This window comes from Cydia fagiglandana, chromosome 11 (assembly GCF_963556715.1).
Source record: "Cydia fagiglandana chromosome 11, ilCydFagi1.1, whole genome shotgun sequence".
Classification (NCBI taxonomy): domain Eukaryota; kingdom Metazoa; phylum Arthropoda; class Insecta; order Lepidoptera; family Tortricidae; genus Cydia; species Cydia fagiglandana.
Window position 1 is genome coordinate 14970884 of NC_085942.1, and position 15741 is coordinate 14986624.

The window sequence follows — 15741 nt, forward strand, 5'->3', positions numbered from 1 at the left end:
ATGGTTTTTGTCGGTAGCCCTTGAGCACCCGGAACTGTTAAGAATGAGCTTGCAAGTTTGTAGCTCCACGAATAACTGGTGAATTGTTTACAAGTCGGTTACACAAAAACACCTCAGGTCGGTGTAGAACAGTGGTTCCCAAAGTTGACTGGGTTCCGGCTAAGACCCACCTAACAAAAACTGCCGAATTCGGGAACCATCTCTTGGCCGTCTTAAAAAGAGGGCATACAATATTATTGGTAGCGCTCGGATGCCCTAGTAGTTCCTGGGTCCACTCAAAATTCGCTCGCGACCCACCGGTGGGTCGCGACCCATAGTTTGGGAAATGCTGGTCTAGAATACTAGATTCGCTGGTAGAGAATACCTATGGAGCAGTTTAAGTCCTCCTTTTGTATACAATCAGTTAGTAAAAATACAAATACATAGTACCTAATCGGCCACAAATTTCTCTTAGATTCTTATATTACAACACTAATTTGAACAAGCGTAATTGCAACAAAAAGGATATTTTTATTTCGGAAATCGTTCACTTGGTTCCCTTAGGTTGGTCAGGTGTGATGGGATATGAACCTTACGAATAATATGGGAGTCCTCTAGTGAAGATTTATTCTTTACGATATTGTAGGAATGGAATCGATTTGAGGCATTTCTGTTCATCATCGTCTTGCCATTTCTATCAAGTTTTCCAAGGCTTTTTTGTGATTGACGCTTGGGACAGCCTATACAATAGAGCAGCAGTCGGCAACCTTTTAGCAGCCAAGGGCCACATAGTAGTTAACGAAGATGACGTGGGCCGCACTTTGATAATATTTGTGACTTTAGCAGACATTGTCGATCGTCAGTACTACATACAAAATAGCCAGGGAGGCTCGCGGGCCGCAAGCGAGAGGTTGGCGGGCCGCATGCGGCCCGCGGGCCGCTGGTTGCCGACCGCTGCAATAGAGTTATGCCGCTGGGCATAGTCTCTTTTGCACGCAAGTATGGCCTGAAGTCCTAGGGACTTTAGACCATACTTGCCCCACGCCGGTTAGTACCTACATACATTTTACAATCTTATAGACATCTAACTGGGTAAAATAGTGCTAATAAAGATTGTTCCACGTGTCGCTATTTCTGTCTTGTGGGAACCGGAGACAATCGGTAATCGAGCGAGAAAAGGCCCACGCCTGATTACACACCGGCTCGTAATTACTAAACACCTACGTGTTGTCATTAACCCGTTCAGGCGTTCAATGCTGATCGATCGCCTTTCATATTGTATGCTTATTATCTTTCTTACTTTAGAGGTTAAACCTGGAGAATGGTAGAATAAAATGTACCCTTTCTCGGCATGCCAACGTCGGAGGTAAATCTTAAAACTTAAATACACGACTAAGTCCCGATTTACAATTTAATAATGTGTAAAAATCGTGAAAGTTTAAATCAGTGTTATGCCAACGGCAATCCTCATTTCGATATGTAATATAAATTAGATCTCACAACTTGGTGTTAATAATCAGTGCAAAAATACAATAAGAGTAGTGTCTAAAAATGTAATAAGTATGTACTTAATATTTTTATTATTTATGTATGTATTTAAGCCATACAGGAAGGGATTGAGAGTTTAATTTTGCTTTGAATCTAAACGTTTGCACGTTTCTTAATGGTAAAACGAAGATACTGCTACGATTATCATCGACCCTAGAACGCTGTTCAAGAAAGAAATGGCATGAAAATATGTATTTCGTTCGTAGCGATGAACGGGTTAGAGTTACACAGGCTTAGTGGTCTGAAAGTTACACCCTTTTAGCTTGACACGAGTCTTGTAATTACTTATTGTTGCGGAGCAATCACGGTAATGGGGTTCTTTCAACAGCTTTGCGGCTGAAAGGCGTATTTGACGGTATTAAGCCGCCTTATAAGTTACAACATTTTGGGTAAGTAGGGTGAATTAAATAAGCTCGCGGCGTAAGGGTCAATGCGCCTGATTATCGCCGGTCACATCAACCCACTGCCGTATTCGAACTTCAAGATATTCACAAGAGACGACACGTACTAGATCCATTCTAGATACGTTATAGTTTAGATATCAACTAGTTCTCTTTTGCAGCGCAATTCGGGCAACCAATGTCACTTTTACGTTAGATAGAGTAAGATATCTATTAGATGTGAATTAGATCTCTAAGTCATATCCTGTGGAAATCGTTAAGAGTATCTCCAGAATCGCGCAAATGTCAAATTTGACAGGTTAGATCTTAAACATATCGTTAATATCGTATCTTGCTGATGTCTAAAAGATATCTATAATTAGATGTCTATTTCATAATCCGAATCGGGCCCCCAAACGTAGTGAAAAGCGATTCGCAAAGAAAATACATTAGAAAATATGTTGAAGTATGAAATTTTTAAATCTCAGATATGACAGTGCATCTAATTTATGAAATTCTGACTTGATAAATTAACATAACAGAATTAATGAGAAAAAATCGACGGATAGTTGTAAACCCATAGAACTTTTTCCTTTCCGATTCCGGAATTATAATATCAGTAATCAACAACAGTTTAATCGTTTATTAAAAGTTTATTGAGCCCAATTTACTGGTTTTACTGGCATAGTAGGTTGAATCCATTAAACTCATTTATGAAAGTTCATAAAAACGCGTCGTCATCAAAGTATTGTTTGAGTGGTTCAGTGTAAGTATTCAAATTGAATAGAGCCATATTTTGTACGACAAAGGCCGGAAAGTAAGGAGCAACCATGGTAGTATTATATTGTAGGTTGACACTATACTCACGAGTCGAGCAGCCCACTTTCGAGAAATGTAAAATAATAATATGGAAAATATTTCTTCTATGATCTGAGATTTAGTATGACATAAAAATATCAATGTGAAAGAGTTTGCACGTAGGCAACATTAGTTCCATAAAACTGCCGAACGATAGTCCACTACTGTTACTATGGTCAGCAAGTTTATAAAACCATTGTTCTTTTTGGGTTAATCTATTTCTTTTGGGTTAATCTATTCTTCTTTTAATAAATAAGTTTGCCTTGGAACTACAAAATAAATAAAATAGAAACAGATTACAAAATAAATTAGAGTTAATTTTGGGCCCTAATCGAGAGCTTTTCAATTTTAGTTGAGTGATTTTATGGTCATTTATAGTAGATCTTGTAAACTAACGCTACGTATACTTAAGCGCGATCTTTTTCTACATACGTAGGAATATGACTCTCGCGTCTAAAGACTCTCTAACAAAAGTTAGGTAATATACCTAATTACCTATACATTATTTATCTCCATCCGTCGCAGTGAGTTTACCTTTTAACGATTTGTACGTTAAGCCCATAAACTATAAAATATCAGGACTGTTGTCAATGAAAGATCTAAAGTACCTACTGCCAACGATAACAACATCGTCTAACTCATCTCGATGTCAGGAACTGAATTCCGATGAACTCAAAGGAAGATAAACAATAAACAAAATCGCTTACGGATAGTATCTATGTTTTAAGAAAAATGAATGTTTTACGGACGGCGCGTTTACGACATTTGTATAGTCTGTCGATTTATAACTGGTCCCGAACTGCTAATCCTTTGTCTATTTTTAAGTAAAACCGCGCGTGCTACTTACCTGCAAAAAAGGATCTTAATTATTCTAATTGGCACCTGAGCGCGGGCCAGTCCAACGCTCAAAAAACTAGTGTAGGTGCGCTCTCCGGTAACGCGACTTTGTTACGCATCTGGATGACACATTTTAGACTGGTTTAACTCGCCAGCACTCAGTAACCGTAGATAATTACACAACCCTTTTTTTACAAGTAGAGGCACGTGCGGTTTTACTTAACAATGGACGAAGGCTTAGCGGGTCGGAGCCAGTCACAAATCGACAGACTATATATTATACCACACAGTGCTGTAAGCAGACGGCCAGACGTGCTTGGCAAAGTCAGCATTCGAACGACCTAAAAAAGGTAGGTACTCACCATTTTGGCGAGCATGGCATCCATAACAGGCTGGTGCGTAGAAGCCAGGGCAGAGCGTATAGTGGCTGCGTTGGCGACACATTGCGCCATGCAGCGCTGGAGTCCCGCCGCTTGCTTAACCAAGTGAGCACTCAATGGAACCTGAACAGAGAATTTTAAATTTAATCGAAATTAAACTTTCGTGAGATATATTTTAAACTGTTTAGATGACAACGGTTTCTCTCACTTAAATTTTTAGTCGCTTTCGTGCATGGAGTGCAGCCGCCGCGAGCACTCGAGCCTGAGGAAGGACCCCCGACGGGCCCGAAACATGTCGCCAATAGTGACAAAAAATGTATGCGAGTGAAACTGTTGTCGTCTAAACAGTTTAGAATTCTAAATTTATTGTGGAAGTAAAGGTAATTAAGGCTCTATGACAGACTTTAATGGGTGATTTCAAATCGTACTTTTACTATAGTGCATCGGAGATGATCGAGACAAGCCGGTGTCTCAACACCGAAAATCATTTTAGTTCATTTTGTTTCAAGAATAAGTTCTCTCTGAAGATAGAAGAGTAGCTGAGCTGAGTGATAAGGCGTGTGGCTTTCGAATATCATGGTTTCAAACACTTATCACCAGCTCGTATCGAAGTCAATTGGCTTCAAGGAACTTATGTATGTACGAAATATTAGAGGATACTTAGATTTGCCAGTCAGGCTTGTCAATAAAGGAAAATATTGTGAGGAAACTTGCATATGTCTGGAAAGAAATTCAAAGCTGCGCCAATTGCCAATTCCCCTGTGGCCAGCAACGGGCATGAGTGATAATGATGACCAAGTTCCAAAACTTACCTCATCACTAAACTGAAATAAAGGTCATATTAGACGTGCGCGCCGGTCGAAAAAAATCGGGCGGCGGCGCGCCACGAAAAAATCCACGGCGGCGGCGTAACGCCGGCGGCGTGGAATCTTCAACTTTTCAATATACGTATAATGAGAAACCAAGATTAACTCTTAAGTCAACACTGGAAAAATCTCAAAAAAACCTTGTTACATCGTTTTTTTGGTTTATTGTAGAAATATCATGAGAAAAACATGTCAGTATGTTGGACGTTGCTAGGATCGGTGTAAATAATAAGTTTTAGGCAAAAATAAAATTTTTGGTACAAGCTTTTATCGCCGACTGTACTTTTTTTTCCACAGGCAACTAATACTCATGGAGACAATTCTAAAAACCCCAAACACAATTAGGTTTCGTTGTTTTATCACTGAGTTCCTATGGCCACCTCCGGTCTCCATCATCAGATCAGCTCGATGACACCATATATTGCATTGTCACCCCAATTACGTATGTATGCAAAATTTCAGCTCAATCGGAAACCGGGAAGTGGATAAAATTTAACTTGCAAGATTTGATTACACACAGACAGACAGACAGACAGACAACGGTCAGGTGAAAGTAAATAAAAGCTTGTAAAAAGATACGCCGCGTAATGAAAATTGCCGAGTATAGACTACCTACTTCATGTGCATAATGCATAAGGTTTTTTTTTAGTCCAATTCATGTTTTTTGAAATAAATATAGAATCATTGCATTTTTTAATTAGAAATACACATACCGATAATGTCAACTTATGTAAGGAATTGAATTAAAACCTATTACCTATTTTTATATTTTTGGAATAACTTTATAGCTCGTAGGTGGTAAAGTTTTATCAGTCATTGACGTCATTTATTTATCATTAAATCAAACAGCGGGTTATCCTAGGAAGCAGTAACATCTAAGCAATGGTTTTTACAATAATGCATGCACTTTTTTCAAAATTTTCCTAACAAGTTTCTCAAATGAAATCGGGTCTGTCTCTTGACGAAAACAAATCCACACACAAACAGGAAACAAACACACACACACACGCACACGCGCGCGCACAGACACACACACACACACACACACCACATCCACAGGGAAAAATCCATAAAAACATTTTCTTTATCTATTTGGTTCATTACATAATACGGCAAGTAATGACTTTTTAAAATGTTTTGTCAAACACCTAACATCCCTCTATTTAATTTATTTACCACAAAAACTACCAGAAAATTTAATAATTTTACTCTTCGCATACTTGGCAACGTCTAACATATTGGACTTAGCAAAAGTGCCGTGTTGTCGATTACAACGGGCAAAATACTGGACATTACACTTTTTACACTTGTTTTACCCATAAACAAAAAACATTTTTATGTAAATCATATTGCCACGTAATAAACAGACCAGTTAGTAACCTATTACACGTTTTATTTTAACTCTGCTTAATACTGCCATATACAAAAAATTATGAAATATGGGTAAAAATGCTTCCTTGCAAGTTCTGCGTTCTGTAGGACTTTGACAAAAAGATTATGTTCACACTGGTTCCCAATATTTTCTTATACACTCATACTTAAAAATAACATATCATTCAAGTAGTATTAGTAGAGTAGTTTCCTGGTTACACTACCAGGAAACTACGCTACCAGAGGAAAGTAACGCTATGCTTTAATATTTGGTGTAGAAATTTTTCTTGGGATGTCCATTATAGTGGACGTTATCGATTTAAGGGTTAAAATAAATCAAGCAATGAATTTAAAAAAACGGAACAGTCGGAACCCTAAAGCTAGGCACGTCGCACGCGGTTTATGTCCATTGATTTTAAATTTGTACTCTTGCGGGCTTTGTCTCGGCGCGAATTTTAAACTACCGGCGGCGGCGGCGGCGCGCTGACTCCTTATGGCGGCGGCGCGCCGCGGCGGCGCGCACGTCTAGGTCATATACTAAGAAAAAGTGACCAAGGCCTCCAGTGCCCCAGGCTGGGTCACTTTTTCTTAGTATATGACATATTTTGTTTCAGTTTATATTTTTATACATAGTAGTGTTTCTACTTGAAATAAAAACAAATTAAAATATTTTCAGAAAATAATTTAATTTGTTCTAATACTTATTAGTATGTATTACCTCATCACTGCCAGTGGAAGCGGTGCCTGCTCCGCGTAGCACTGTTTCCAGGACATGGGCATGCTGCGACACATAGTCCAGGCAGCGGCGCAGCTCCACCACCTCGCGCCGTTGTCGGTCTGTATACAACTCATAATTATTTGATAATTGAATTCGCGAAAAATCTATACTTTATTATGAAAGGGAAATATCAACACTTATTCTTTTCTGTCATATTTCCATATACCTACATTGACAGTTCAACACAAATATGTCGACTACTAGGATTTGTGACCCTTTTAATTTTGCTATTGATGTAGTTATAGTCAAGCCAATATAGACATGCACCAAGACGATAATAGTTTAAAAACTTTAATCCCAAAAAAGTGTAAAAAAATTTTAAAACTAATGTTGCTAACTGCCTTGTATGTGAGAATTTTGTAAACACCTTTCTGCTAGATATTACCTGACTCATTTGAAATGTAACTCAATGCAACTCAGGTTTTTCAAGCTACACACTAGAATACATTCATACACATTTTTAGTGTTTATGTCTATGTCTACCACTAACAACATTGTGTTCACATTTTTTAGGGGTCCCATAACATTTAATTTAAGTTTTTATTTTCATCATCTCAGCCATAAGACGTCCACTGCTGAACATAGGCCATAGGCATAGGGTTTTTATTTTATCTACAGGAAAATATCTAAGTACCTATTGTAATGTAACAGTAAAGCTTGTTTTAGAGGTAGTACACCTTAAAAAAAATATTTATGATCTATTTATTATCCACAATAATTATAGTTATATTACTTAAGCAAAAACTTTTATCTGTTATTCTAGATAGACATTTATACTAGAATTGCATGCAGTTTAATTCGAATAAAAAATCCCATGTAGCATCAATAAACCTAGTAAATATTAAGAACTAAGGAGCAAATTATACATAATTTACATATTGACAAAATTAGTTGATGCTAAAAACAATGTTAATGATATGCAAATATAATTCCTAAATACTGATAGTGCAACGAGCTAGTGATAATGTGCGACGAATGTTATTGCAATGTGGGGACCAAAACAGGGTCTGACCGTGGTATTCGTAGATCCTTTGCGTACGGCGCCTGTAGCGTTCCTCCTGGAGCTGCCGCTCCGCCTGGGCTGCTTTGCCTTGCGCCTCCAGGACGTCCAGGAACGAAGACAACAAAGATTTACGCTCCGTCGAGGTTGTAACGGTTTCTTGCATTTTGCCGTCAAGTTACTACGTTTACAGCACTCACAAAAATATGTATTTACTACTAGCGTCTAAGTAAATATAAGTTGTAACTATTTTATTTGATAACCAGTAAAATAAACGAAATTAGACTACGAAACAAAATCCAAATCAAAACTCAAAATCACACAACCTTCCCGTCAACCGCCCAAACTTCAACTGAGGACATAGACAAGACAGAGTCCGAAATCAAATCGGATTAACTGGATTAACGGATTGTTTGTCAAAAATGATACCATATAAGAAAAAAATAATCAGTGATATTGCTTTGAAGGCATGCATAATCAAAATTATCGGATAAATAAAAATATATTCTAATATAAATCGTTTACAATAAACGTCAATAAAATTATTATAATAAATTATATGCTTCTTCAGTAACATAAAATTACGTTTTGGAGCATGCCCTCAGCATAATTGGTTTGTTTTCATTGCCGCGATGCCTTTGACCTGTGACCTGGTATAAGCCAGTGATTGGTCGGCCTACCGTATTGTTAGCATACTAATTTTACTATTGGTTAGTAAGCTGTCATGAGTAGGCACTCTGTTGCACTCTGTAAACCGGCGATGAGAAAGGAAAATTGAAGCGTTTCGTTTGTCATTGCAAAGCGGCTGTCAAACAAAAAGTAATTTTGCCTAAAAACTGTACATATTAGAAAGAAAATTGTTATAAAAACATAATGGCACGCGAAAGCAGCGCAGGTTTTGATAGGCACATTACTATTTTCTCCCCGGAAGGAAGACTTTATCAAGTTGGTAAGTATATCAACTTTTCAGTCTACAACCTGGATGGACTCTTCTTTACTGTAGTATATTAATACACCCTGCAGCGTTTTCTTCCTCGTCGTAGTCCATAAAGCATTAAAAATAATTTATCCAAATACTCTACAGTGTGACCCTACCGGTGTATCTTATGTTTTTGAATATATTATAAGCTGACTTGCAGGTTATTATATTGCGCCAACAAATTCCGATTTCTTGACAGTGCTTACTTAGTTCTAGACTCAATTAATCCTTTATGTCTGTCTGATTGTATTGCCCAGATTATAAAACTAACAACAAATGATGTGTTTCAGAGTATGCATTGAAAGCAATCAACCAGGGCGGTTTAACGTCCGTAGCGCTCCGCGGCACTGATGCGGCGGTGGTGGCGGCGCAACGCAAGGTTCCTGACCGCCTGCTGGACCCTGCCTCCGTCACACACCTGTTTGCTCTTACTGAGAAAATTGGATGTGTTATGACTGGCATGATTGGTGAGGAGAACATGACTAAATAAACTATTGGTTACTCATCTTCTTCCTCGGTCCCTCATTGCTGAGGATCGCGACTATGCATACGACATATTGGTCACACACTGCATGTTGCCGCCAACCACCCTCTTCACAACATCAGACCATCTCATGGGTGCTTTTCCTCGCGCTCGCTTGCCCTCTATTTGGCCCAAGATAATCTATCTGCCTTACTAGGTCATGCTTTTTAGACCGCATGATATGACCAAAGAAGCTGAGTGCGCTTCCCATATTGTAGAAAGCCATGTGGTGATTTTCAGTTCCTCTAGGATGGACTTATTGGTTCCCATAGCCCTCCAGTCCATTGTTTGCTCATACCATACTAAATGTATAGTGTAACGAACTATTTGACCACTTTTGCAGCTATAATATATTTGATGCTGACTGTACCATATTTAATGAATTTTTTCTAAGCCTAAGGGGCTGTCCATAAATTACGTCAGCGATTTTTGACGATTGTTGACCCCCGCCCCCCTAATTTGAAATGACGTAATTTATGAATAGCCCCTTATGTTCTTCACTGCTCAAGCCTATCCTCGTAAGACCCAGGGCAATTTTGGCACTATTAAAATTGGCACTTTCTTTTATTTCAATGTGAGTTTAAAACTCGTATTTAATTTGTACTTTTACAAGTACACGGAAACTTACGAGGGTATATTACAATGTTACAGCGGACAGCAAGTCCCAAGTGCAGCGCGCCCGCTACGAGGCAGCGAATTGGCGCTATAAATATGGCTGCGACGTCCCAGCTGCGACACTCTGTCGCCGCATCGCTGACATCAGTCAGGTGTACACGCAAAACGCGGAGATGCGACCACTCGGCTGCAGTAAGTACCTTAAAGTTGCCCAACATAGCTGTATTTCAGGTGCCAGCAAGGCCCATGTGGAGCTAACTGGTGCTACAAATATGGCTGTGAAGGACCGCGACACTCTACCGTCAAGTAGCTGACATTAAACAGGTGTAAACGCAAAACGCGGAAATGCAACTGCTTGGCTGCAGTAAGTAGTTTAAAACAGTGTGACGCCATCAACTCAAGCAAAAGTTACCTCTGCGCTATTACAGTAAGTCACTCAGTGAGAGTGTCACATCAAGTCATTCGCATGGTCTAATAAAACATGGTCTTCTCTTCCCTGAGTGACACAAGCCTACTTCACAATAACATGGCCGCTATATATGTATAGCGCTATCGCATATTATCATATAACGCTGTCGCATGATGACCTAGGCTTGTGTCAGTCACGAAAAGACGGGAAGAGAGTACCAGGCGGAGTATATTATACCATGTGTCATTCTCATAGAAAATTATTTCATTGGTCATATTACAATTACTTAACTTCTTGGGTCAATGTCGAATTATATGTTTTGTTACTTCAGAATTTAAAGCTACACATTTCTTAAACCTTCATCTATTCGCAGGCATGATGCTGATCGCCTACGACCCTGAGACCGGCCCAGTGGTCTACAAGACTGACCCATCAGGCTACTATTGCTCGTACAAGGCGTGTGCAGCCGGCGCCAAGGCCACGGACGCGGGCGCCTATCTCGAGAAGAAGCTGAAGAAGAGAGCCGATCTGCCCACAGATGATACCATCCAGCTGGCCATTGCCTGTCTTAGCCAGGTCAGTTACTATGAATGAATGTACAGTTGCAGACACTCTGGCCTTGTGGTGTTGAATATAAATTGATTTTTACAAGATTTTATTTAACTCTCAATGTATGTAACTATGTTTTTACGGGACAAATCCTACAGCTAAGTTAGACCTACTTCAATTGAGCTGAAACTTTAAGTTGGCTGACAATGCAATATTATGATATATATGATATTATCTAAGTGTATGTTTAGTATTAGGTATACAATTCTACCATCTCCAATTCTCCCTCAATTGCTCAAAGGTTAACTGGAAGAGATCCCTTAAAGGGATAAGTTCGCCTTTGTACTAATGACGAATGTTATTTTTCCTGTTTTGTTTTGTTTTTTGTACAATAAAGTGTTTTACTACTACTACTACTACTACAATTTGCATGTCACTGTGTGACAAGGTAGCTTGGCTCACTTAACTATGAAATGTAACATCCTATTTATACCCTATGTTTCGCAAATAAATAACTTATGACCATAAGGTATGAATGGTATGATAAAGCTGAACTGATGATGGAGGCAGGAAGTGGCCATGGGAACTCTGTGATAAAATCACGTCAGCATCAGCTTTCAGCTGCTAGTGTATTAAACAATATAATGTAATATAATAATATAAAACAATGTAACCTTATTGTGTTTAGGTTTGTTAGAACTGTATCGACGCGTAGGCATTAGTTATAATAGTGATAGAAAAGTACAGTCAGCAATAAAGGCTTGTATCAAAAATGAAATCATCACAATTTAATCAATAAATAAATTTAATAAATTTTCAATTAAAAGTACTTCCATGAAGTGCTAATAATACGTACACTATTCTGTGGCAGGTGCTTTCGGTGGACTTCAGGGCGAATGAGATCGAGGTTGGCATCGTCACTAAGGAGAACCCCAACTTCCAGTAAGTAATCCTTTATGTGCCTCGTATAGACCAGACTACAGTAGAAAGAGCTAGAAGAGGCTATTGTCAAGCAGCACACTAGGTTAATTAAGAGATGTATTCTGTCTCTTTCCACCAAATAAATGCTAGTACTACCGCACAGAAAGGACACTTCCTACAAAACCGAAGGTTGTCAGTGATTCAGGGACGAATCATGCTGTCCCTTTCTAATGTATGGCACTATCCCTATCAGCTATTTAGGTTTGTCAAAATTAAAGTCATTTCCTTATGTGTCATGCACGCAAAGGGACTTCAAGTTGTGTCAACCCTAATAATTGCTCAGAGCAATTCTGAGCTGAACGGAGACGAGACTGCCCGAAGGCAGGTCTCTCCCCACTGCTCTTACTCAGGATAAAGGGCACAAATGGTCATTGAAATGTAACCTGTAACTTCACCTGTCTCGGAATTAATGTATGAATTGCTTGTTACAGCGTGCTCTCAGAGAGCGAGATCGAGAGACACCTGACGGCCATCGCTGAGAAGGATTAAGGTCTGGTTATGGTTATATTACAATAAAACATCTATACTGTAATGATATTTTTAATAAAACACTTCTTTCAATATCATTTTTCATTAGAGAAATATTCGCAAAATAGTGACATTCCTACAAAAAATTGTTATCAATGACTAGTACTCTTCAATGCCAAAATGCTAATCAAACAAAATCATATATCCAAGTATATATACAAACGTAAAGATTTTAGTTATTTAACTACAATATTAAGGCGTTTCTGATGTCTGGCCCTAATTATTTCCGTTAAGAGAGTATATATTGCAATGTAGTTTATTACCTATATTTGTATGTAACTTAAACAGGATAATCTGTCAACAAACCATCGATTCCTTTAGGAACGTTCGTTATTACCGCCTTGGGCATCTCAGTAACCACATTACTAAAGTCGTGTACATTACAACAGAACACTAATCCATACACGGGACTCTCATAATTCCGGTTACGTAGAAGAGATTTTAACCAGGATGCTCGCGAGCACATACTTTCGCAAAACACCGAAGATCGTATCTCGCTTACAGCCACAAAAGGATCGTTCAAAACTATAACCGCGATAGCCTTATTCTGACTAGGATCATGGACTAATGTCCACAAATATTTAGGAACAGGAAAGCGTCCAGGTTTCAAATATAATTCGACTCGTTTTGAATCAGCACGGAACGACATGATATCGTGCGTTCCTGTCCAAACGTCAAGCTGAGAATTATTAGTTCTAGCGTGACGTAGAACCTCGGAAACATCCTTATGTAAATGCTTTAAGTTTCCATGTGCAATACCCCGCCAGGCTGCTATACGATTCGAAGGGAAATCCGCTACACGCATATCTTGATCATCGAAGTAATGTGGGGATAGAAGAGTGGCCGAGGTAAGTTCCTGGTCGGAAAGCGAGACGGGGTCATGTCTGAGGATTTCTCTGACGCGCTTGTTGAGGCGTTTCTCGTCGGAGTATAGTTGGTCGGTGTCCGTGCGGGTGCGGGTGTCGAACATCTGGTTGAAGTTGCCGAGGAGACTGCGCGGCGCGTCCTGGAATATAATTAGTGATTTTTGAATATTGGGAAATTCAGACCAAGATAAGTTGTTTGGTACTGTAAGGCTGGCACAGAATCGGCGCGGCAATATATCGCCCTCGAGATATATAGACTACCCGTCTTTGCAACTGTATTAATAGGGTTGGCAACTGTCAAAGGTTTGCATAGATGGCGCCATCATAGCTTGCCCCTTTTTCTATGAAATTTGGCTTAAAGGCCTGGCATTGTAAAAAAACAAAAATTTGACAATTCTAGGAATTGACAGGGCATGCTATGATGGCGCCATCTGCTAAATACTTCGACCGGCCAACCCCATTAGAGAGAGACGGGTAGTTTGCTACACTACACGCGAAAAAAAGAGCGGGGCTAAAGTGCGTCAAAGGTTAGATTTAGGTTTGGAATTACCTGTTCTCTATGAGGTGGTAGCGCTGGTCCGGTGGCGGCGGCTCGGGCGGCTAGTGGTATGGCGCGGTCGGAGTCGTAGCACAGCGCCGCTAGATGGCGCGCGCCGCGAGCGCCTGGAGATTGGTAGGCGCGGCCCTGGTGCGGCGGCGCGCAGTGATCCACCTGCCAGTGTAACACATATTATAAATAGAATGTACACTACCTACGAAAAAACAGTTCAATACCTGGGTCCACATAGAACGACCATACGCGCGAGGCAATTTCCTCGCGCACAAAACGGTCAGTGTAGACGTGCCTCACGCGCGCCGCCTCGCCTCGCCTCGGAGGAGGTACGTCTACACTGGCCGTTTTGTGCGCGAAGAAATTTCCTCGCGCACATGCTCGCTCTGTGTGGACCCGGGTAATGACAGTTACGTTGAGCTCGTTAATTAATACTTCGCATAAGTAAGTAGGTATACACTTACATGATGAAGCACATCCTCAAAGATATTCTCCTGGCATCCCAACTCCAATAAATGTCGTAGCGTATTATCAATCTGCACTCTGTAGCGGCCTCCCTCACACACAGCTAGGACCGTATGCTGCAGCGGCCAGGCCAGGAACTTGCTGCCGCGGCACACGAGTCCGACTTGCTCGCCGGACGACAGTCGTACGGCGCCGGTGGTAGCGCGGTGCGAGGAAACGAGAGGCATGTTGTCTGGGATACATTCTCGACAGGATAGGTCGATTACGCAACCAGCTGAAATATAAAATTGTTGAAATCAGCCTTGAGATATCTAGGTAAACAAAGGAGAGACACGGTAAAAGGCACGCCGTATTAAATCAAGTTATAGAAACAGTATACCTATGTATACTATACAGGTAGTAGGAATGCAGAACAAAATTTGTCTCTATAGCTAATAAAGTTACTTATAGTCGCACCAATAAAAGTCTGCAGCGGATTTGATAGCCCACGCAGCTTAAGTATTATTTATACGTCATAATTTGGTAGAAGTTTGACGTTTAAAATGACACTTGCACTGTCTGGTCTGACTTTATTGAAATATTTGTTACTAGACTCTTTATCTCATATTTAAATAATTAGTGACAGTATTTCGATTTGTACCTACTCGGCTATAGTGGCATATTATGTAGGTACTTACAGTGACGGCGTCGGTACCAAAATGGATTTATTGGAACATTAAAAATTGCACTTACGATCAGAAAACGCTGCTATCTGCAGGCAAGCCAAAAGCACTATCCAACTTAGACTCCCCATCTTAGTTCACTATCCAGAACTCCGTAAGACCGTACACTGAGAAACTCAATAATCGTAGCTCCCGAGACACTGACGATACGCAGTCCACTCCCGACCACGCGACCCCTTGATAACCCCCACCCTAAGGCAATGAACTAACGTACTATGTCATCAGTAAACCAATTCAGTTATCACCTTTTGGAACTTTTCGATAATTCCATAGTAAACAACTATTGTTTTAATCAAGGAATTAGTTAATAGGATTCAATGCTCTATTCACAAATGAAATGATATGTTACCAATAAAATTGTTGTTGGAATTTGAACTTTACCTAAAGGACACAAGAGTTTACTTGCGTGTAAAATGTTTTCCTGTTTGTTTTTGTTTAGGCAGAAGGACACCGCTAATGTTGTTTTCAAGATAAGTTGTAATAATTAGGTCAATATTAATATTATTGTTTCACTAATCACCATCGGATAAGTCCGTGAAAAATAGTAAATTAAATCC

General features: G+C 39.7%; 3 protein-coding genes across 3 annotated transcripts in view; 1 reads left to right on the forward strand and 2 right to left on the reverse strand.

The window, feature by feature from the left end:
- Nucleotides 1-8345, reverse strand: part of LOC134669055 (uncharacterized) — a 41977-nt gene extending 33632 nt beyond the window's left edge. Inside the window, exons 1-3 of the mRNA XM_063526578.1 lie at nt 8010-8345; nt 6938-7056; nt 3965-4105 (exon numbers count right to left, since the gene is read on the reverse strand). Of these exons, the coding sequence (XP_063382648.1) occupies nt 3965-4105; nt 6938-7056; nt 8010-8163 (414 nt within the window). The 5' untranslated portion in view covers nt 8164-8345. The remainder of the gene's footprint in view (nt 1-3964; nt 4106-6937; nt 7057-8009) is intronic.
- Nucleotides 8346-8748: 403 nt separating this feature from the next.
- Nucleotides 8749-12610, forward strand: LOC134669056 (proteasome subunit alpha type-6-like). Its single transcript, XM_063526579.1, has 6 exons — nt 8749-8946; nt 9267-9443; nt 10151-10306; nt 10897-11099; nt 11944-12014; nt 12485-12610. The coding sequence occupies exons 1-6, from the start codon at nt 8871-8873 to the stop codon at nt 12540-12542; spliced, it is 741 nt and encodes a 246-aa protein (XP_063382649.1). The 5' UTR covers nt 8749-8870; the 3' UTR covers nt 12543-12610.
- Nucleotides 12611-12756: 146 nt separating this feature from the next.
- LOC134668573 (uncharacterized) lies at nt 12757-15347 on the reverse strand. Its single transcript, XM_063526017.1, has 4 exons — nt 15195-15347; nt 14462-14736; nt 13998-14159; nt 12757-13587 (listed from the first exon to the last, which is right to left on the reverse strand). The coding sequence occupies exons 1-4, from the start codon at nt 15253-15255 to the stop codon at nt 12862-12864; spliced, it is 1224 nt and encodes a 407-aa protein (XP_063382087.1). The 5' UTR covers nt 15256-15347; the 3' UTR covers nt 12757-12861.
- Between the last annotated feature and the right edge of the window lie 394 nt (nt 15348-15741).